This window comes from Armigeres subalbatus, chromosome 1, assembly GCF_024139115.2.
Source record: "Armigeres subalbatus isolate Guangzhou_Male chromosome 1, GZ_Asu_2, whole genome shotgun sequence".
Lineage (NCBI taxonomy): Eukaryota > Metazoa > Arthropoda > Insecta > Diptera > Culicidae > Armigeres > Armigeres subalbatus.
This window is the reverse complement of record NC_085139.1, coordinates 246,942,985-246,965,423: the sequence shown is the minus strand read 5'-3', so window position 1 is coordinate 246,965,423 and position 22,439 is coordinate 246,942,985. Positions and strand designations below refer to the sequence as shown.

The following is a 22,439-nucleotide window of genomic DNA, read 5'->3' as shown; positions in this document are numbered from 1 at the left end:
GCTGTCGAATCCTGTTGGTGTAGTCGCCTTCGCGATCCCATGGTTATCTATACATACCTTGCGGCATGCAGGGAGGCCATGCGAGGGTTGACACTTTCGTGTTCAGAGCCAGATCAGCGCTAGTCAGGAAGGAGCATCTTTTTTTTTTTTTTTTTTTTTTTTTTAATCTTTATTTCTGTGTTTTTTTAATCTACAGATTAAGTTCAACACCAAGGAAGGAGCATCTGAGCCTACTCCCACTCAGCTACCAGCTGAGCCACAGGATTGTACCGCGTGCCACAAGGCCTGCCACGGTTTTAGGGGACGGAAGACAGCCTGGCCATTAGCCCATTCGCCGTTTCAGGTCGGTGTCACCCGGCCTTACTAAGAGAATAGAATAACCAGACTACCAGCCCTTGCGTTCACAATATCTCAATATCCAAAAACAAGACCAATAACATGCAACCAGTATACCATAATCAGGATCTTACTGGGATCAATCCTGATGTGCCAATGGCACTCCCTGGGCTTGTGCTTTTGAAGCGGCACACAGTCGCTTTGATAGAGTCTGCTTACGGGCACTTGTGGTTTTTTGGGAGGGATTTTAGCAGAGCCCACTGCTAAATCCCACCACGCCCTAGGCAGTTCTCCCTGACTCGCAGACAGCTGGGGAGGGGTCGTCAAGCCCTTGGACATGGTCCATGCTGTCCCTACTGTCCCTGCTGCCCCCAAGAAGACGGTGTGTGGCGGCGAAGAATGAACCATGAGCTCGCCCAACTCTACGGCGAACCCAGTATCCAGAAGGTAGCTAAAGCCGGAAGGGTACGATGGGCAGGACATGTTGCAAGAATGTCGGACAGCAACCCTGCAAAGATGGTGTTCGCTTCCGATCCGGCAGGTACAAGACGGTGTGGAGCGCAGCGAGCAAGATGGGCAGACCAGGTGCAAAACGACTTGGCGAGCGTGGGGCGTATCCGACGTCAAATTGTTGATTCAGTGTTATCTGTTTAGATGAAGACTAAATAAATGAAATGTACTGCGAGATTAAAAACGCAATGGAATCTTCAATTCTCATGGTCATTTGGTTTCTAACTGCTCTTTACTCATTATAACTTTATTCGATCCATCTCTTTGTTCTGCTCATTCTGGACGCACTCATACTCTCCTCGGGCATCCCCGTTGACAACGGGAGCACTATTAGCTTTGCTCTTCCGCTGCGTCGCCCGAATGACGCACTTCAGCCCTATCGCTAGCATTGCCATCACCAGCCCCAGCACTGCAACGACAAACCCTCCCAGGTAGCCCAGCTGGGAAACATCCAGCAGGCTTCTAAGCTTGACGATTTCCTCCTGGGGAAGATCGAAGCTCTTCGAGTACCACAGTAGCGGTACGTACGACCGCGGTGCGTCTTGGTATAGCCTGAAATTTGATAAATGTTACTCATCTTACTGATCTTGAACTATAACAACCTTACTCACGCGATTCCGCCATACCGCTGGAGCAAGGCGTTTATCTGCAATCGTATGGAAGACCTCAGTACGGTCCCGCTTTTCGGCTCAATTGTTATGAACGACTGATGTCGTGCGCCGTCCGGATTCATTCCCTCGATTCCACTGCCGTAGAATCCATCCGCCGCATAGAAATGTGGAAACGACGCATAGAACGGGGCACCATCCCTACAATCCGTTATATTGATCGCACCTCGCGGAAGCAACTGCTTATCTTTGTTGCACACATCATCCACAGTTCGCTCATTGGCCACAAACCGGTAGCCCACAACCCCGAGGATCTCCTCTTCTCGATCGAACTCAAAAACCACCGCGCGACAAAGCTCCATCAGAAAAACCCTCAACACCTGATCGCTGCGGATTTTCGTCGGAAACAGCTCCCCGGCGAATCCTTCGTACGTTGCACAACTCTCGTGCCCAATTGTCGCCCGATCTCTGTAGTTCCACTGACGGATCAACCCGTACCGACTGGCATCCTCCTTACCGGAGTCCATGTTGAAGAACCCGTGAAACTTTTTCGATCCGTTCATAGCCCGAAACCAGCTGAACCGATCGTCCACTTCTTGTCCATACTGCGGAGTGGCCTCCAGCACGTGCAGCATCTCCTGGATCATGGGCTCCGGATAGCCATCGAACAGCAGCTCGCTAGCCCGCTGGGTCACCAGAACGTTCTGCTCCAAGTTGTACAGGGCAAAGGAAATGCCCCTGGCCGGTCCGTAGCCGCCCGAGTTGCCACGATTGGCAGCGGTCAGCGCCACCACATTGATGTTTGTGACACTCTGCTCGAGGAGGTTCCCGTCCAGAAGCACGTCCGGGGTGAAGTAGCTGCGCCGGCGAAAGCTGATGGTGGAGTTTTTCGTGTTGAAGCGTGCGTCGATCTTCTCCAGGATTTCTGCAACAATTGAAAGCAATTAGAACATCACGTGTACGGAATTTTAAAATGACGGTTACCTGAATACAAAAAAGGTCCAACCTCGGAGAAAGCCGGTTTGGTGGCTTCATTCGCCAGGTACGCTTCGGCGTTGGTCCAGTTGAAGAGGGTGAAGGTCCACTTGATCGGTACCGTAGGCCTTCGCCACAGTTTGAATGTTCTCGAGGTAGGCGTGAGGACTTTTTCCTGCAAATGAGAACCACTTGAGTTGAGTTGTATTGTCATTTGCATCGTTGACCTAAGTTCAACGGCGTACAGGACTGTGTGCGGAAATTCCCTTCCCGAGCGTGATTTGCATTCGAAGTATCACGTGCTGCGTTGTCGGCACAGACAAAGTCATAGAGAGGTTACCACCTTTCTACACGATTAGTGAATCATGCAGTTCGCTTGCCGGCGTTGTTTACCGCTGGCTTGTGGAGAGCAGCTCACGATTGTCGGCTAGACAGGTATAGCAAGTGAGGAACCGTTGAACAAGGTTCACGAGTGATGGCATCTTGATTGCTACTCTTCCGATCGAGAATGATAAATTAGCTTTGCTAATAGATGTAATTAGATTTAGGTAGATTTATCATTTGTGTAACGAGAAGATCGCCAGTAATTAGTTTGCGGTCAATTGTTTGCGTTAAAAATTAATCGAACCTGCATGAACCCAGCTGCACAACCGGCTTCGCAATATTCAATGTATGAATAATAAAATCCATCTTTCCATAAAAATACAAATTTTGTGTGCAAATTACCAAAGCTTTAAAAGTCATATAGGAGTTTCAGGATACACATCAGTAGTTCAGGTTCCCTTTGTTCCTTCTCAAAAACGTTCCAGATCGTTTATCAATTATTATGGTAGTTTCCTGAAAATCGCCTTTCTATGCATCTTCCCCTTAAAGTCGTTGCTTTTGCAGAGAAGACGTATAGTCTTGTAAGATTCCCCATATGCAAAATTTGAGCAAAATCGGACATGATTTAGGGGTGCCTACAATTCATCAAAGTTTTTAAAATTCTGCCCATGAAAATTCCATCAAGGTCCCCCAAGGAAAAGTCGAAAATCGAATTTTTGTTTTTGATGCCAAATTACTTAGAAATGCATGTAACGTCGAGACCTGGATGTTATTAAAAAAAAATCGGTTTTTTATCTTAGAACATTTTTGGGACTTTTGGGATTTTGGAAAATATCCCCCTATGCAAAATTTGAGCCTAATGAGACATGATTTAGGGGTGCTCAAAATTAATCAAAAAAACTTTTTTTTCTCACAAGGAGGAAATTTTGTTTTTGTTTTTTGATGCCAACATGAAACTTTGAGGATTATTATTTTGTTAAAATTCAACTGTTTTGGGACTATGAAAAAAATCTTATGGCGAAAACAATTTTTCAGCGAATTTAAAAACCGGACGTTACGCAAACATTTCCCAAGCCCTAAATCATGTCCCTATGTAAAATTTGAGCTCCATCGGGCATGATTTAGGGGTGCTCAAAATCTTGCTATGCTATCAAAGTTTTGATTTTTTTGTAACCTTTGAGATCAGATTTACGGAGAAAATTATCAGATTGCTAGACAATGTTCATTACACAAAGGTTTATTTTTACGCAGTACCGCATGAATTCAAAACACAACGTGTAAAGATCAAGTTACAAGACATTCAAAGTTATGATAGCAAGATTTGGAGCACCTTTAAATTATGTCCGATGGAGCTCAAATTTTGCATAGCGGCATGATTTAGGGCTTGAGAAACGTCCGGTTATTAAATTCGATGAAAAATTGTTTTCGCCATAAATTTTTTTTAAGTCCCAAAACAGTCGTTTTCCCAAAAAATTAATTATCAAAGTTTCATGCATTTTGAGTCATTTGGCATAGAAAAACAAAAAAAAATTTCTCCTTTGTGAGAAAAAAAAAGTTTTGATTAATTTCGAGCACCCCTAAATCATGTCCGATTAGGCTCAACTTTTGCTTAGGGGGATATTTTTGGCTACGAAAACGTTTCCGTACCGCCCGTTGTTAAAATTCGATGAAAAAAATGTTCATCACCTGAAAGAAAAAATCTAAATCCCAAAAATGTTCTAAGAGAAAAAATGTTTTTTTTTTCAAAAATTATTTTTTAAATAACATCAGATTTTGACGTTTCATGCATTTTTAAGTCATTTGCCACCTAGAACAAAAACTCGATTTTCAACTTTTCCTTGTGAAAATTTTCATGGGTAAAAATTTCAAAACTTTGATGAAAAATCATGTCCGATTGAGCTCAAATTTTGCATGGGTCATATTTTGGGATAATGAAACTTGTTAGCAATGTCGTTTTGGAACATTGGCGCCCTAGTGGGCACCTCTGTTTAACCTACAACAGGGATCATTTATGGGAGCGGAAAAAACAAGAAGGAAAAAGAACGATGGAATAAGGAAAAAATGAATGGAAGAAGAGAGAAGGAAAAAGAAAGAAGAAAGCAACGCGAAGGAATAATGACGATGAACAAAAGAAGGAGACATTTCTCTCTTCTTATTCGGCTAAATGATAATTTTGGTCTAAAGACCATTCGACTCAATGAGTATTCGGGCAAACGACCATTTGCTCTAATGTTTTTTGTCCCAATAGCTATCAGACTAGTGGCTTTCGGCCTAATGGTCTGATATCGCTTGAGAACGGCTTGCCAGAAGCTCGAGAAGCCTTTTCCCCCAATTCGGGAGTTTTTTTTTCAGATGGTCAAAAAGCTTCTCAAAGAAAATTGAGAAGCAACTTCCCATAAACTTGACAATTTCTTTCTTCTATGTAATTTCTAAGAGAAATTTTTTTCGGATGCTAGAAAAGGCTCTACCCAGAAGCTTTAAAACATTCGTCTCAAAAGTCAAAAAAACTCGCGTCAGCAGAGAGTACTATTTCTTCTCTAGGACTTGGAAAACTTCTTCCCAAAGATTTCTAAAGTTTCGTCCCGAAGGCATGAAAGCTTTTTCTCAGATGCCTTTTGCCTTTCTCGTACACTAAGTGTACCGACTCTTCCTCGTCCACTTTTCGAGCCCTTACCCTTAAACAATTTGCTCGCAACAAGTTGCATTTGACGGGGAATCCTGTTTCATTGTTTCATTCCTATAGAAAATTGGCATGATTGGACTGTTGGCTTCCAAGTTATGACTAAAATACTTTTTTATATAAGGCACCATCACCGCTAGGTGGGTCAATCAGTTTTTTTCCAGAAATTGGGACAACTTCTTCTCGGCTTCGATTTAAAAGCTTATATGAAGAAGCTTTGATTTTTGTTTACAGAAGTTCCAAAAATTTCTTTCACTCAGCCCTCAATTCTTTCCAAAAGTTTTGAAAGCTTCTTCCCAAAAGCTTTGAAAGTTTTTAAAACTTTTTCCCAGAAGCTTATAAAGCTTCCCCCTGTAGCTTGGAAGGCTTCGGTCCAAATGCGTTGAAAACTTCCTCCTTAAGCTTTGACCTTTGACCAAAACCTCCGAACGAGCCCTTCTAAAAGCTTTGAAAGTTTTTTCCTAAAGGCTTCGAAAGCTTATTCGCAAAAGTTTTGGAAGGTTTTTTCTGAAAGTTTTCATTGTTCTTCTGAGAAGTTTGTTTCCTGTAGTCAGGAAAGACTTCGCCCAATAGATTGAAAAGCTTCCTCCCAGAAGCTTAGAAATCTTTTTCCCAGAAGCATGAGAAGGTTCGTCTCTAAAACGTGGACTTCTTCTTTCCTCCTGAAGCGTTCGAGTGCTGCTTTTCAAAAGTCTTGTGAGTCTTTTTCCTAGAAAAGTTGGGAAGCTTCTTCCTAAAAGCGGCGAGAAGCTAGTTTTGGGGAGCTTGGAAGTCCGAAGCTTCTTCCTAGAATCGAAGAAAGCTTCTTCAAATAAGTATGGGTAGACTATTTCCTAAAATATTGGAAAAAGTATGCCATGAATCTTGAAAAGCTTCATCTTAAAAGACAGAAAAAAATCTTCCCAGAAGCTTGGAAAGTTTCATCTCATACGCTTAAAATAATTCTTTCCAGTTGCTTGGAGAACATCTTTCCAGAAGCTTGCAAAGCTTATTCCCAGGAAATTGGAATGTACCTTCCCAGAAATTTGAAAACCTTCTCAGACCTTGGGAAGTTTCTTCCCAGAAGCTTGGAAGACTTCTTTCCAGAATGTCGGAAAGCTTTTATCCAGAAGTCTGGAAAACTTCTTCCTAGAAGCTTGAGAAGCTTTTTTCAATAAGCTTAGAAAACATTTTCCACGAAGTTAACAAACCTTCTTCTCCGAAATTTGGAGAACTTTTCCCCAAAAGTCAGAAAAACTTTTTAACAGTTAATTTGAAAGCTTCGACCCGAAATTTGTGTGAAGATTTTTCCCATAAGTTTGGAAATTTACTTCTGATTACTTACTTACTTTACTTCTGATTACTTCTACTTACTGATAAACTTATTTCAAGCAGATGGGCCCGAGCAACACAAATTAGACAAAGATAGTTGCAGCAACTTTATTGTGACCAAATCTGGTCACTTACGAGTTGCAGTAACCTATGTGATACATGTGTGTTGCTAGGGGGACAAATTTTTGCTCGATGCTTTAAAAAGCTTAAATTCAGAAGCTTCAAAAGAATGTCTTTATAAGCATGAAAAGCTTCTTTCCAGAAGCTGGAAAACCTTTTCCAAAAAGCTCTAGAAGCATCTCCCAGAGGCTTGGAAGCTTCCTCCGAGAAGCTTGGAAGCTTCCTCCGAGAAGCTTGGAAGCTTCCTCCGAGAAGCTTGGAAGCTTCCTCCGAGAAGCTTGGAAGCTTCCTCCGAGAAGCTTGGAAGCTTCCTCCGAGAAGCTTGGAAGCTTCCTCCGAGAAGCTTGGAAGCTTCCTCCGAGAAGCTTGGAAGCTTCCTCCGAGAAGCTTGGAAGCTTCCTCTGAGAAGTTTGGAAGCTTCTCCCAGAAGCTGGAAAGCTTCTCCCAGAAGCTGGAAAGCTTCTCCCAGAAGCTGGAAAGCTTCTTCCCAGAAGCTGGAAAGCTTTTTCCCAGAAGCTGGAAAGCTTCTTCCCAGAAGCTGGAAAGCTTCTTCCCAGAAGCTGGAAAGCTTCTTCCGAGAAGCTGGAAAGCTTCTTCCGAGAAGCTGGAAAGCTTCTTCCGAGAAGCTGGAAAGCTTCTTCCGAGAAGCTGGAAAGCTTCTTCCGAGAAGCTGGAAAGCTTCTTCCGAGAAGCTGGAAAGCTTCTTCCGAGAAGCTGGAAAGCTTCTTCCGAGAAGCTGGAAAGCTTCTTCCCAGAAGCTGGAAAGCTTCTTCCCAGAAGCTGGAAGCTTCTTCCCAGAAGCTGGGCTTCTTCCCAGAAGCTGGAAGCTTCTTCCCAGAAGCTGGAAGCTTCTTCCCAGAAGCTGGAAAGCTTCTTCCCAGAAGCTGGAAAGCTTCTTCCCAGAAGCTGGAAGCTTCTTCCCAGAAGCTGGAAGCTTCTTCCCAGAAGCTGGAAGCTTCTTCCCAGAAGCGGGAAGCTTCTTCCCAGAAGCTGGAAGCTTCTTCCCAGAAGCTGGGCTTCTTCCCAGAAGCTGGGCTTCTTCCCAGAAGCTGGAAGCTTCTTCCCAGAAGCTGGAAGCTTCTTCCCAGAAGCTGAGCTTCTTCCCAGAAGCTGGAAGCTTCTTCCCAGAAGCTAGGCTTCTTCCCAGAAGCTGGAAGCTTCTTCCCAGAAGCTGGGCTTCTTCCCAGAAGCTGGAAGCTTCTTCCCAGAAGCTGGAAGCTTCTTCCCAGAAGCTAGGCTTCTTCCCAGAAGCTGGAAGCTTCTTCCCAGAAGCTGGGCTTCTTCCCAGAAGCTGGAAGCTTCTTCCCAGAGCTGGAAGCTTCTTCCCAGAAGCTGGGCTTCTTCCCAGAAGCTGGAAGCTTCTTCCCAGAAGCTAGGCTTCTTCCCAGAAGCTGGAAAGCTTCTTCCCAGAAGCTGGAAGCTTCTTCCCAGAAGCTGGAAGCTTCTTCCCAGAAGCTGGGCTTCTTCCCAGAAGCTGGAAGCTTCTTCCCAGAAGCTGGAAAGCTTCTTCCCAGAAGCTGGAAGCTTCTTCCCAGAAGCTGGGCTTCTTCCCAGAAGCTGGGCTTCTTCCCAGAAGCTGGAAGCTTCTTCCCAGAAGCTGGAAGCTTCTTCCCAGAAGCTGGAAGCTTCTTCCCAGAAGCTGGAAGCTTCTTCCCAGAAGCTGGAAGCTTCTTCCCAGAAGCTGGTGCTTCTTCCCAGAAGCTGGAAGCTTCTTCCCAGAAGCTGGAAGCTTCTTCCCAGAAGCTGGAAGCTTCTTCCCAGAAGCTGGGCTTCTTCCCAGAAGCTGGAAGCTTCTTCCCAGAAGCTGGAAGCTTCTTCCCAGAAGCTGGTGCTTCTTCCCAGAAGCTGGAAGCTTCTTCCCAGAAGCTGGGCTTCTTCCCAGAAGCTGGAAGCTTCTTCCCAGAAGCTGGGCTTCTTACCAGAAGCTGGAAAGCTTCTTGCCAGAAGCTGGAAAGCTTCTTCCCAGACGCTGGGAAGTTTCTTTCCGGACGCTGGAAAGCTTTTTTCCAGACGCTGGAAAGCTTTTTTCCAGACGCTGGAAAACTTCTTCCCAGAAGCTGGAGAGCTTCTTCCCAGAAGCTGGAGAGCTTCTTCCCAGAAGCTGGAAAGCTTCTTCCCAGAAGCTGGAAAGCTTCTTCCCAGAAGCTGGAAAGCTTCTTCCCAGAAGCTGGAAAGCTTCTTCCCAGAAGCTGGAAAGCTTCTTCCCAGAAGCTGGAAAGCTTCTTCCCAGAAGCTGGAAAGCTTCTTCCCAGAAGCTGGAAAGCTTCTTCCCAGAAGCTGGAAAGCTTCTTCCCAGAAGCTGGAAAGCTTCTTCCCAGAAGCTGGAAAGCTTCTTCCCAGAAGCTGGAAAGCTTCTTCCCAGAAGCTGGAAAGCTTCTTCCCAGAAGCTGGAAAGCTTCTTCCCAGAAGCTGGAAAGCTTCTTCCCAGAAGCTGGAAAGCTTCTTCCCAGAAGCTGGAAAGCTTCTTCCCAGAAGCTGGAAAGCTTCTTCCCAGAAGCTGGAAAGCTTCTTCCCAGAAGCTGGAAAGCTTCTTCCCAGAAGCTGGAAAGCTTCTTCCCAGAAGCTGGAAAGCTTCTTCCCAGAAGCTGGAAAGCTTCTTCCCAGAAGCTGGAAAGCTTCTTCCCAGAAGCTGGAAAGCTTCTTCCCAGAAGCTGGAAAGCTTCTTCCCAGAAGCTGGAAAGCTTCTTCCCAGAAGCTGGAAAGCTTCTTCCCAGAAGCTGGAAAGCTTCTTCCCAGAAGCTGGAAAGCTTCTCTCCAGAAGCTGGAAAGCTTCTCTCCAGAAGCTGGAAAGCTTCTCCCAGAAGCTGGAAAGCTTCTTCCCAGAAGCTGGAAAGCTTCCTCCCAGAAGCTGGAAAGCTTCTCCCAGAAGCTGGAAAGCTTCCTCCCAGAAGCTGGAAAGCTTCCTCCCAGAAGCTGGAAAGCTTCCTCCCAGAAGCTGGAAAGCTTCCTCCCAGAAGCTGGAAAGCTTCCTCCCAGAAGCTGGAAAGCTTCCTCCCAGAAGCTGGAAAGCTTCCTCCCAGAAGCTTCCTCCCAGAAGCTTCCTCCCAGAAGCTGGAAAGCTTCCTCCCAGAAGCTGGAAAGCTTCCTCCCAGAAGCTGGAAAGCTTCTCCCAGAAGCTGGAAAGCTTCCTCCCAGAATCTTGGGAGCTTCTCCCAGAAGCTTGGGAGCTTCTCCCAGAAGCTTGGGAGCTTCTCCCAGAAGCTTGGGAGCTTCTCCCAGAAGCTTGGGAGCTTCTCCCAGAAGCTTGGGAGCTTCTCCCAGAAGCTTGGGAGCTTCTCCCAGAAGCTTGGGAGCCCAGAAGCTTGGGACTTCTCCCAGAAGCTTGGGAGCTTCCCAGAAGCTTGGGAGCTTCTCCCAGAAGCTTGGGAGCTTCTTCCAGAAGCTTGGGAGCTTCTCCCAGAAGCTTGGGAGCTTCTCCCAGAAGCTTGGGAGCCCCAGAAGCTTGGGAGCTTCTCCCAGAAGCTTGGGAGCTTCTCCCAGAAGCTTGGGAGCCTCCCAGAAGCTTGGGAGCCTCCCAGAAGCTTGGGAGCTTCTCCCAGAAGCTTGGGAGCTTCTCCCAGAGCTGGGAGCTCTCCCAGAAGCTTGGGAGCTTCTCCAGAAGCTTGGGAGCTCTCCCAGAAGCTTGGGAGCTCTCCAGAAGCTTGGGAGCTTCTCCCAGAAGCTTGGGAGCTTCTCCCAGAAGCTTGGGAGCTTCTCCCAGAAGCTTGGGAGCTTCTCCCAGAAGCTTGGGAACTTCTCCCAGAAGCTTGGGAGCCCCAGAAGCTTGGGAGCTCCCAGAAGCTTGGGAGCTTCTCCCAGAAGCTTGGGAGCTTCTCCCAGAAGCTTGGGAGCTTCTCCCAGAAGCTTGGGAGCTTCTCCCAGAAGCTTGGGAGCTCCCAGGAAGCTTGGGAGCTTCTCCCAGAAGCTTGGGAGCTTCTCCCAGAAGCTTGGGAGCTTCTCCCAGAAGCTTGGGAGCTTCTCCCAGAAGCTTGGGAGCTTCTCCCAGAAGCTTGGGAGCTTCTCCCAGAAGCTTGGGAGCTTCTCCCAGAAGCTTGGGAGCTTCTTCCAGAAGCTTGGGAGCTTCTTCCAGAAGCTTGGGAGCCCCAGAAGCTGGGAAGCTTCTCCCAGAAGCTTGGGAGCTTCTCCCAGAAGCTTGGGAGCTTCTCCCAGAAGCTTGGGAGCTTCTCCCAGAAGCTTGGGAGCTTCTCCCAGAAGCTTGGGAGCTTCTCCCAGAAGCTTGGGAGCTTCTCCCAGAAGCTTGGGAGCTTCTCCCAGAAGCTGGAAAGCTTCTCCCAGAAGCTGGAAACCAACTGTTGCTTTCTAAAGGTCTGAAAAGTCTTTCTCGTTAGCCTGGTATGTTTTCCCTCAGATGCCTGTTCGGAAAACTTTTTCTCATTACCTGAGAACCATGTCGCAGAATTTTTCCCGGTGGTGTAGCACCGCTTGGCGCAAGAACAACAGCTTTTTAGAAACACGAACGAATTCGCTCAAATTTATTTTCTGCACTTCGATGCAGAAATTTTGTTTTCACCTCGCGTTGTCCGACACTTGCTGGCGTATCCAGCATCAACATGATCGATCGTACTTCAATGGACGCATTCTATTCGATGCACCGCACAGGGCATGTAGCACTTTTGAAACATTCTAATCCCTAGTAACATTTTGGTTTTAAGTTGGTTTTATAAGACTCTTGTAGAGTAAATTATGGTCTTCAAGAGCTTGAGCTTGATTGACTGCTCGTAGTTGCTACTACATTATGACCAGATCAGCTGTTCTTGCACAGGGAACCAACAGATGTTTGCTTGGGTTGGGACTAGCACACATCTTCAATGTATAAGTACTGGTGATCTCATTTGCTAGGTCATACTGGTGCCTGCCACGTCAGAATGCAAGTCAATGTAGGGAAGGGGGAGGAAATGATGATACAATCACTCGCCCACTGCAAGCCGAATATACCTCGGCACTTGCCACGAGTTTATGCGGAATTTGTTGGAATTTTTGGGTTAGGTTCGAGAGGCAGAGGTCCGTCTTGGTTAACGTGCTGCCAATGTGATAGATAGGAGAAAGCAACTGATGGAATTTCTAATTGGATATAGGAAACGAGCTTTTTTTATGTTCATTCCCAATTCAAGCAGATTTACTGCTAGAATATTCAAGTTGAAGGTATAGGAATAGAAATGGAAACGGTATGGAAGTCCATTTCCAGTTCCACGACCTCCTGCGTATGAGGCAGAAGCAGTAGCCATATGACTACCAAGCCCGCTCAGTAAATTATGGTCTTCAAGAGCGTTATAAAAATTAAAATGTTACTTGGGATCTCTGCTTACGGGTGAAGGCCAGTTATTTCTTGGATTGCCATGAACTTATAACATAAACGAATTCTATCCTGTATATCACAAAACATAGGTCCAAGCTCTAGGAGGTTCTCGAAAAAAACTTTAAATACTTGAAAATGATGATGCGTCATCATGGATCTGTAGCACTTATGAATACGCCGAAAATGCTTTCAGATAAGTTGTTAAATCTGAACTCCATTGGCGTTATGTATTCATACATCAACATGGACCTATAGCTGTCGTTAATCCACTTAAAATACTTGTTGTTCAGTTGCTAAACCTTCAGTACTATTTCACGACTTCTTAGCGCACCAAGAAGACCTTAAGGATTCAAAACTCAAACTATTGGACGACCATGATACCATAAAGAATTTGGATGACCTTAATGTCTAAATTGTTAAAAGATACATGTTTAGTCTCAAATTAAGTTTTATGTTAAACTTTGCTTGCAATCTTTTAAATTCCCTTTTTTTAGGCGCCAAAAGAGGTTTTGCAGTTCATACATCCAAAGCGCAACTGAGGTAAGTGCTGGCACTGAATCTGGACTGGCAGGAATACACAAGAACTTGCGTAGGGGTTCTTATTGTAGATTTCAAAGCACGACAAAGACCCAAGTGCCAAGTGGGAGAATCTGTCCTTTCAATAAAATGAAAATTAATAAAATAGGGGAACTGTTCCAATCTCCATCTCACTGAATAACATATAGGGTATCTGTTCCATTATTAATAACATGCTCCTTTATCAATAACATTCGCAAAACAGGAAATTTAGGCTCAATTTGTGTCGTGTTTTGTTGAAAAATCACAAAAATGAGAAATAAAACAATTCGCACACCAATTCCTTGTTTTCGATTGGTATTGGGTACATGGTATGAGTTCAAGGAGCAGTTCCCCTATCACTATATAACATTTCACTATATAACATAGAACTAGAAACAGTCTACCAACCAAACTGTAGATAATTTTAAAGTACTACAGGAAATGCTGTATGATCTTCCAAACACCCCATTAAAATTGATCAAACTGTTGATCTAAAAAAGTTATTAACGCATTAACGACTACTGTGTGTAGATAATGATGTGAAAACACATGTAGGGCCATGTTAACGTACGCTTAATATGTTCAGCTCAGATTTAATTAACTGATCAAACTTTTTTTAATCTTAGGAAAATTTAATCACTGTTGTTTAAATTTCAAAATGTTTCATTTTCTTCCTTTCATTCCTTTTTACATTTACTGCAGCAAGAGCTCGTTTTCTAGGCTGCTTAAATAGTAAACACAATACTTTAAACAAATAAACAATAGTAAAGGATCGTTTGGCTACACTATTCAGATGCTGTGTTGGATGGATTTCCATTTTATTTTCGCAAGCATAATAACTTCAAGTCCGGCAAAATTTGGTAATTTATTAGATCGTCATTCGAACCTAGCCATGATCTGCATAGGAAGGAATTGAATCCATCGCACTAGAAGATAGATAGCGTTAATGCTTGTGTTGAAAGTTGCAACACCTTTTCAAACAAAGTACCTACGCCCATAAATGAATCGCGTTGCACAATCGATTGCTTTTTAACTGCGTTTGAAGGCAAAGCCGTTTTTCCCCTATCATTTCCTAGAGCATTAATTAGCCTTCACATTCAAAGCCACGTTCTGTTTAAAATGCAACTCTCAGTCGTAAAATTTATCCGCTCCCACTGAAATGCTGACAGTGTAATTATTATGTCCCTAAAGGGATTTTCCTGACTCACGGATCTGAATGCACTTTCAATGTGTTACACAACAACCCCGTCGTCTGCGCCAATCAAAAACCACTTAATTTCCTTTTTATTATCGCAGCAAGCCAAGTTCCATCCACTTGCTGACACTTCCACTGCTATTAAAGTCTTCTTTGATGGATACTCTTCGACGCCTTTCCCTCGTCCTACACACCTTCACAATGATCGCATCCAGTATGTCGCCCCAAAACAGTGCGAAAATGGCTCCTGCCAACGTCAGGACTCCACCGACCGCGGCCACGCAGAGAAACTTGTCCACCCGCATCGTGTTCCAATCGAATGATTCGCGCCTGCGCCACGCACACGAAACGCGATCCGACCGCGATCAAGCTCAACGCGAGAATAAGCGACGAGCCACCTCGAACTCGATCGAGCGCCGCTCGCTGATGCTGTCGGCCGCCTGCTGCCTGAATTAGCGATCGAACACGCGATTCTGTTTGATTTGTTTACTTCTCTCCCCATAAAACGTTACAAGATCAAGGCCTGCTACTCTCACCACCCGGCATGAGCGGGCAAGCAAGTGCAATTGGATACAGCAGCAGCGGACGGATGGCGCCTGTAATCGCGGCCTCGCGGTGAAAAAGGGAGTCGCGAGTGTTGTTCTGTTTTGATCGCGTGGGAATTAGTCACGCCGCTAAATGCAACAGTCTCGGGACCTGCTCGGAAGACGGTAAGACTTGTCGTGCAGTGATATGAAATGATGGGCTGATGCACATTAGCGTGGGACACGATTCTATCAAATGCGAAAATTGATTAATTTTCTTTGTAGTGCGAAAAAACGAACATGTTGAAACGACACAGTAAAAAAATGCAATGTGTGATTACATCTGTTTTGTGTGACAATTTGACTTCAAAATAAAACGATTACGAATTTGTACATTTTTACATCAGTACCAGGGAAGCGCATCGATAATAAGCGTTTTCTCAAAAAACAACTTTACCGTATGCTGCACGATCCTCCTCCAATCCTCAAGAATAAGCACAGGATCTCCACAATCTTGTAGATGATTTTCAACGCCATGTAAAGGCCTTGGAAAAACTGGGCGAGTCCGTTGAAACATGGGATACTCCAATAGTGTGCATGCTTTCATACAAAATCGATCCAGTAGCCTTTCGAGCGTGGGAGGAATATGCATTGACAGCAAACGACGTAGGTTATGACACATGCATCGAGTCCCTGTACCAACCTGAGATGAGATAAGACATCTCACTGTCCCTTTTTGAAACCATTTGCTGTCAGAAAAGGCCAGTTTTGATTGGCCCATCTTTCCAAGGCATGGTAGTTGCCAAAAGACGTGAGCTCGTATCCCAGAAGTGACTCTGTTGGAATTGCTTCAAATCCGCACATATCGCCAACAATTGTGACTCCAAATACACCTGTCGCCATTGTCACAAGCGGCACCATTCATTGTTGCATCAACCTTCTACCACAAGAACCTCCAGCAGGTCAAACGATTCTTCGGCAGAAGTTTCCCAGCTCACCGTAGTTCATCGACTACTGTATTCCTTGCCACTGCTGCACTATGGGTAGAGGATCGATTCGGCAAGCATCCCTCCGCCCGCACATTGATTGATTCGGGGTCGCAATCAAATTTCATCTCCAGGACATTCACTCGACGTATCTGTCTCCGGCCAGAAAAAGTTGATGTTCCTATCACGGGTATTGGGGAATCCATTGCTTCCACCATTTTTGCCTTTCTCGTACAACTAAGTTGTACCGAAAGGCTATCATTTCACTCCAAATTCGAACTTTTGATAGAAGTCCCGGAGACCCATAGTGTTATATACCATTCGACTCAGCTCGATGAGCTGAACAAATGTCTGTCTGTCTGTGTGTGTGTGTATGTGTGTGCGTGTGTGTGTGCACAAAATGCCATAAAAAACATTAGTCAAATTTTCACATAGAAACTCTTAACCGATTTTCTTGCAACAAGTTGCATCCGACAGAGACTAGAACGCTGTTGATCACTATTGAATTTCATAATAATTGAAAATTGCAAAAAATAGATAATATTAAAATAGTGATGAGGCATAGTCACATAGAACAATAATGTGTTATGAAAAATGCCTTGCATCTATGAATATTTTTAAGGTTTATCCGTGGCTTGCTCCCATTAAGAGTTTCATCGTACTATAAAGATGCTCGTGTTGCACGCATTTAGGCGTAGGTATGCTCTTCGTTCAGTTCCATAGTACTATGAAATTGTCCGAAAGTCAAAATTCGAACATAGGAAAATCGAGAAACTTTTGGCAGCGCCATCTGTCGTCTACTATTGTAAATTTTCTATCATAACATTAGACGGTGTAACTGTTTTGCCTTTCTTGTACATCATCGAGGTGTAGGCGTAAAGGCTACATTTATTACCTTTTTGCGCGAGAAAGGCGCCATCACCGCTAGGTGTATTAATCTGGGTTTTTCCAAGAACGATGACTTTTCAAGTGAACTACAATTTCTAGTACTTCCGAAGCCTACTGCAGAACTACCTTCTACAAATGTGGATGTGACCTTCTGGGAAATTCCGACCTACATTTCTCTAGCAGATTCAAAGTTCAACGTTTCAGGCCCAATTGACGTGATTTTAGGCATCGAAATGCTTCACGAGTATCTGAAGAGTGACAGAATACACCTCGGCGAAGGCTCACTAGTCCTATTCGAGACGGTTTTTGGATGGGCAGTCATCGGTCGTTGGTACGGTTTAGTTACACCATGCTCTCTGGTCTGCAACACAGCAGCCATGCAACGTAGCCTAGAATCCATCTTGGAAGAGTTCTGGAAACTTGAAAACGTAGAGCCAGGCCAGCGTCATACAGTAGAGGAAGCAACTTGTGAAAAATTATGCGAATCTACCACTACTACCAATATCAACGGGCGTTGTCCGCCTTCCAAGGTCGAATGAACCTAGTGTCTATATTGGTGAGTCAAGAGCCATTGCCGTAAAATGCCTATTAAGCCTTGAGCGCCGAATGCAACGAGACGAATCAATAAGACCAGCATACCTACAACTCATGGACGAGTATTTGCGGCTCGGCCACATGCGGAAGATAGCCGACCCACCGAATGAAACTGTTGACCACTGCTACCTGCCCCTCCATGCAGTCTTCAAGACCACAAGCACCACAACGAAGATCCGTGTCGTATTTGGTGCATCCGGTCGTTCCCAAAATGACACGCTCCTAGTGGGTCCGGTTGTGCAGGAGGATCTTCTGTCCATCATATTGCGTTTTCGGACCAAACCGATTGCGCTTGTGGCGGACATTGAAAAAATGTACCGCCAAATTGAAGTTCAACAAATTCTTTGGTGGGAACATCCCATCATCTGAACCCATTTCCACTTTTGAATTGCAAACGGTAACATACGGCACCACCTCAAATCCTTACCTCGCCACTGGTACCACCAATCAGCTTGCCAAGGACGAAGGCGATAGATTCCCGTTGGCAAAGACATCTTTACTTGAAGATTTTTATGTCGACGATTTCATCAGTGGTACAAAGGTTGTTCCCACCGCAGTCCAAGTACGCCGACAAACAAGTGCCATGCTAAGTACTGCAGGATTTCCTCTGCGGAAATGGGTGTCGAACTCGCCCGAAGTTCTGGCAGAGATTCCTGTGGCTGAACGCGGGATTCATTCAGTCTACGACCTTACTGATAATCAATCGTTGACTACTCTTGGATTAGTTTGGGAACCAAGTCCCGACATCCTACGTTTCAACATCCGGCTACCACTTCCGGCAGTTGTACTCACCAGGCGGAATGTCCTATCGTATATCGCCCAAATTTACGAGCAGCTTGGCATGCTGGGACCTGTGATTTCCACCGCCAAACAGTATATGCAGCGCTTGTGGATGCTATCGGCGAATATATTAGATTTTTAGATGTCTACATTTTTAGATTTCAAGGTTTTTTGTTTTTAAGGTTTTCAGATTTTTAGATTCTTTTATTTTCAGATTTGAAGATATTCAAGTTTTAAGGTTTTTAGATTTTAAATTATGAGGTTTAAAAACTTTAAAATCTGCTAAATCTTGAAAGTTTTTTTTTTTTTAAATTTCAGATTTTTAAAATTTTAGATCTATAGCTTTTAGGATTTTTTAAGATTTTAGGTTTTTAATCCTAAATTTAGTTTTCTAGATTTCTAGTCTTTTTCAGTTTTAAGATTTTTATATTTTTGGATATTTTTATTTTAAGATTTTCAGAATTTAAGATTGCTATCACGTCAAATTTTTCAAATATTTATATTTTATAGATTTTTTGGTTTTTAGACCTTAGATTTAATTTTTTTTTATTACAAAATTTTGAGAAAAAAATACCTGTTTGAATTTCTTAAATTTCAATACTTTCTGATGTAAGAATTTTTAAATTTTACAGATTTGAAAACTTTAAATTCTTAATTTTAATTTTATTTTTCAATTAAATTTTTATTTTCAAGTTTCTAAATTTAAAAAACTAAAAATCTCGAAATCCATTTTTTTTAAATCTTAAACTCTGTAAAACCTAAAATCTAAAATATAAAAAATTTTAGACATTAATAATCCAAAAATCTAAACGTTCAAAAACCTAAAAATCTTACGATCTTCTTCTTCTTCTTCTTCATTGGCATTACATCCCCAAATTGGGACATTGCCGCCTCGCAGCTTAGTGTTCATTAAGCACTTCCACAGTTATTAACTGCGAGGTTTCTAAGCCAGGATACCATTTCTGCATTCGTATATCATGAGGCTAACACGATGATACTCTTATGCCCAGAGTAGTCGAGACAATTTCCAATCCGAAAATTGCCTAGACCGGCACCGGGAATCGAACCCAGCCACCCTCACTATGGTCTTGCTTTGTAGCCGCGCATCTTACCGCACGGCTAAGGAAGGGCCCCCGATCTACAAATCTGAAAATTTGAAAATTTATAATTTCAGGCGAATAGAAATCTAAAAGTATGTATATCTAAAAAACTAAAAATGATGATTTGAAAAAAAAAATTAAAAAAGTAGATTCAAATCTAAAAAATGAATATCTAGAAATGAAAAACCCTGATTAATCCAAAAAGCGGTGATGATGCCTTTCTCGTGCATTATAAGAATAGTATTTTGGCCATTACTCTTGAGCCCATAGTCCGATCTGGCCAATTTTCAATAGGAAACAATGGTAGAGTATCCTGCAACTTGTTGCGAGAAAATCGGTTGGGTTGCGCATAGACACACACACACACACACACACACACACACACACACACACACACACACACACACACACACACACACACACACACACACACACACACACACACACACACACACACACACACACACACACGATGGGAGCACGCAAGATTGCGAGAGTCGATTCGATGCGAAAGTGGCAGCAGGATTGGGACAGTAGTTCGAAAGGAAGGTGGACCTATCGGCTCATTCCGAACCTGCAGTCGTGGGAGGACAGAAAACACGCAGTTCCTATCAGGCCATAGTATTTGCATAGATTCGGACACGCAGAGTCTCCACTTTGTCCGGCCTGTCCGAACTGTGAAGAAACACCGGAGCACGTGATATTCGACTGTCCATGATTCAGGGCAGAACGGAGTTGGATCTCAACGGTCAGCACTCGAAGCATAAATCCCGACAACATCGTTCAGGAAATGTGCGAAAATGAAAATACGTGGAACATGGTGAACAGAGCAGTAACGCAGATCATGCTGTCGTTGCAGCGAAAATGGCGTGAAGACCAGAGAGCACTGGATAGTGAGCGAAGGAGATGAATAGTAGCCGAGCGTGGGAAAACGACCGGTTCCGGAGTCGTCAGGGCGCCAGTGAACCGGAAGCCATCCTTCAACCGGAATCACTGGACCGACCTCGGCACTCAATCGGTACGCCCAATGATCGATGTAACCGTGCCGTAATTAAGAAGTGAGAGCAATTGTACGAGCGCCAAATGCAAAACGTATCGTAGTGGAGATACGCAGTCATACTTGCATCAGTAATGATGAGGAGAATGCAGCGAACTAGCAATGCTTGCTAGAGGCTGGACAAGTGAAGTGCATGAGCACAGCCCCTCTCCGAAGTATTGACATCCAGTAAGTCCCGGAGGGACCAGGGCATTAGAAGAGAGGGTAACTCAAGTGACCTTCTGTTGCTTGGGTGGGTTTAGTGGGTTCGGCGGGCTGGCCTTCTGCTTTCCGCGCCAACCCCACTCCCTGAGTGTTAATTTCAGGTGTCTGTAAGCAGATTTGCCTTCATCCCTCTATAAAAAAAAAAAATACACACACACACACACACACACACACACACACACACACACACACACACACACACACACACACACACACACACACACACACACACACACACACACACACACACACACACACACACACACACACACACACACACACACACACACACACACACACACACACACACAGGGGGCAGCAGGGACTTTGTCCAAGGGCTTGACGACCCCTCCCCATGGCCACTGCGAGTTAGACCGGGACCATCGTCCTTAACCCCTAATCCCAAGGCGTCAAGCGACCCGTGCAGAGGGGAAGCATGGCCAGGGTGGTGAAATAATGAGCTAGGCCTTTAACGGAGCCTAAGGGGTACCTGGGCACCCTACACAGTAATTGTCCCTTACCGCGTCATGCTGGGCTCTGGCGTGGTGGACCTCTTTTCCCGAGCAACTCGTGGGACCAAAATGGAAAACCAAGTCAATTCTTCAATTAGTGGTAGTAGTGTAGGCGACAACCCTTTCGCAAGAGGTGGGTTGTTCAGGTCTCCGCCTAGGAGGCCAGAGGCAATAGTCGGCAGCTCAGTGCGCAGCGCCAGCGTGGGTCACTCAACCTTCCTCTCGGCTAAAAAACGCCGGTAGGGGTTATTGACGGCCCATAGCTTGTGGAGGCGATGAACCGCAAACGCGATGGGCTTTCGGCCTTCGAGTTGGCGACGGAACAACAGGACGCCATCATCGACTTTGCGTCATCGAAGCATAATATCAGCATGGACCTCAAGAGGAGCTTGCAGAAACTTCAAAAGTCGATGCTGGACGCCAAGCTGGAGACGCCAAGAGAGAGCGGAATGATAGTCCGAAGCACTTTCTTCCCCCGCAAGAATATCCACAAGGCCACATGGAAATCACCTAATCAACCCAAGTAACATTTTAAGTTTTATAACGCTCTTGTAGACCATAACTTACTCTACAAGAGCGTTATAAAACCAGTTTAAAACCAAAATGTTACCAGGGAAGTAACGGAAAACCAAATCGACCACGTTCTAGTCGACGGTAAATTCTTCTCCGACATCACGAACGTCCGCACTTACCGCAGTGCGAATATTTAATCCGACCACTACCTCGTTGCAGTATGTCTGCGCTCAAAACTCTCGACGGTGATCAACACGCGTCGGAGTCGTCCGCCGCAGCTAAACATTGGGCGGCTACAAGACGGTAGACTAGCCCAAGACTACGCGCAGCAGCTGGAAGTGGCACTCCCAACGGAAGAGCAGCTAGGCGCAGCATTTCTTGAAGATGGCTGGAGAGATATTCGATCCGCCATTGGAAGCACCGCAACTGCTGCACTAGGCACAGTGGCTCCGGATCAGAGAAACGACTGGTATGACGGCAGTTAGTTGAGGAGAAGAATGCAGCATGGGCGAGATTGCTGCAACGCCGCACGAGGGCGAACGAGGCACGATACAAACGGGCGCGGAACAGACAAAACTCGATTTTCCGGAGGAAAAAGCGCCAGCAGGAAGATCGAGACCGTGAAGAGACGGAGGAACTGTACCGCGCTAATAACACACGAAAGTTCTATGAGAAGTTGAACCGTTCACGTAAGGGCCACGTGTCACAGCCCGATATTTGTAAGGACATAAACGGGAACCTTCTTACAAACAAGCGTGAGGTGATCCAAAGGTGGCGGCAGCACTACGAAGAGCACCTGAATGGCGACATGGCAGACAACGGTGGCGGTATGGTAATGAACCTAGGAGCATGCGCGCTGGACATGCGACTTCCGGCTCCGAATCTCCAGGAAATCCAGCAGGAGATCGGCCGGCTGAAAAACAACAAAGCCCCTGGGTTGACCAACTACCAGGAGAGCTGTTTAAACACGGTGGTGAAGCACTGGCTAGAGCGCTGCACTGGGTGATTACCAAGGTTTGGGAGGATGAGGTTCTGCCGCAGGAGTGGATGGAAGGTGTCGTGTGTCCCATCTACAAAAAGGGCGATAAGCTGGATTGTAGCAACTACCGCGCAATCACATTGCTGAACGCCGCGTACAAGGTACTCTCCCAAATTCTATGCCGCCGACTAACACCAATTGCAAGAGAGTTCGTGGGGCATTACCAGGCGGGATTTATGGGTGAACTCTCTACCACAGACCAGGTGTTCGCCATATGTCAGGTATTGCAGAAATGCCGCGAATACAACGTGCCCACACATCATCTATTTATCGACTTCAAAACTGCATATGATACAATCGATCGGGGCCAGCTATGGCAGCTAATGCAC

General features: G+C 45.0%; 1 protein-coding gene across 1 annotated transcript; it reads right to left on the bottom strand.

Moving 5' to 3' along the window:
• Positions 1-1,080: 1,080 nt before the first annotated feature.
• LOC134212464 (protein peste-like) lies at positions 1,081-14,404 on the bottom strand. The gene is made up of 4 exons (XM_062690362.1): positions 14,108-14,404; positions 2,439-2,604; positions 1,458-2,379; positions 1,081-1,398 (listed from the first exon to the last, which is right to left on the bottom strand). The coding sequence occupies exons 1-4, from the start codon at positions 14,216-14,218 to the stop codon at positions 1,086-1,088; spliced, it is 1,512 nt and encodes a 503-aa protein (XP_062546346.1). The 5' UTR covers positions 14,219-14,404; the 3' UTR covers positions 1,081-1,085.
• Between the last annotated feature and the right edge of the window lie 8,035 nt (positions 14,405-22,439).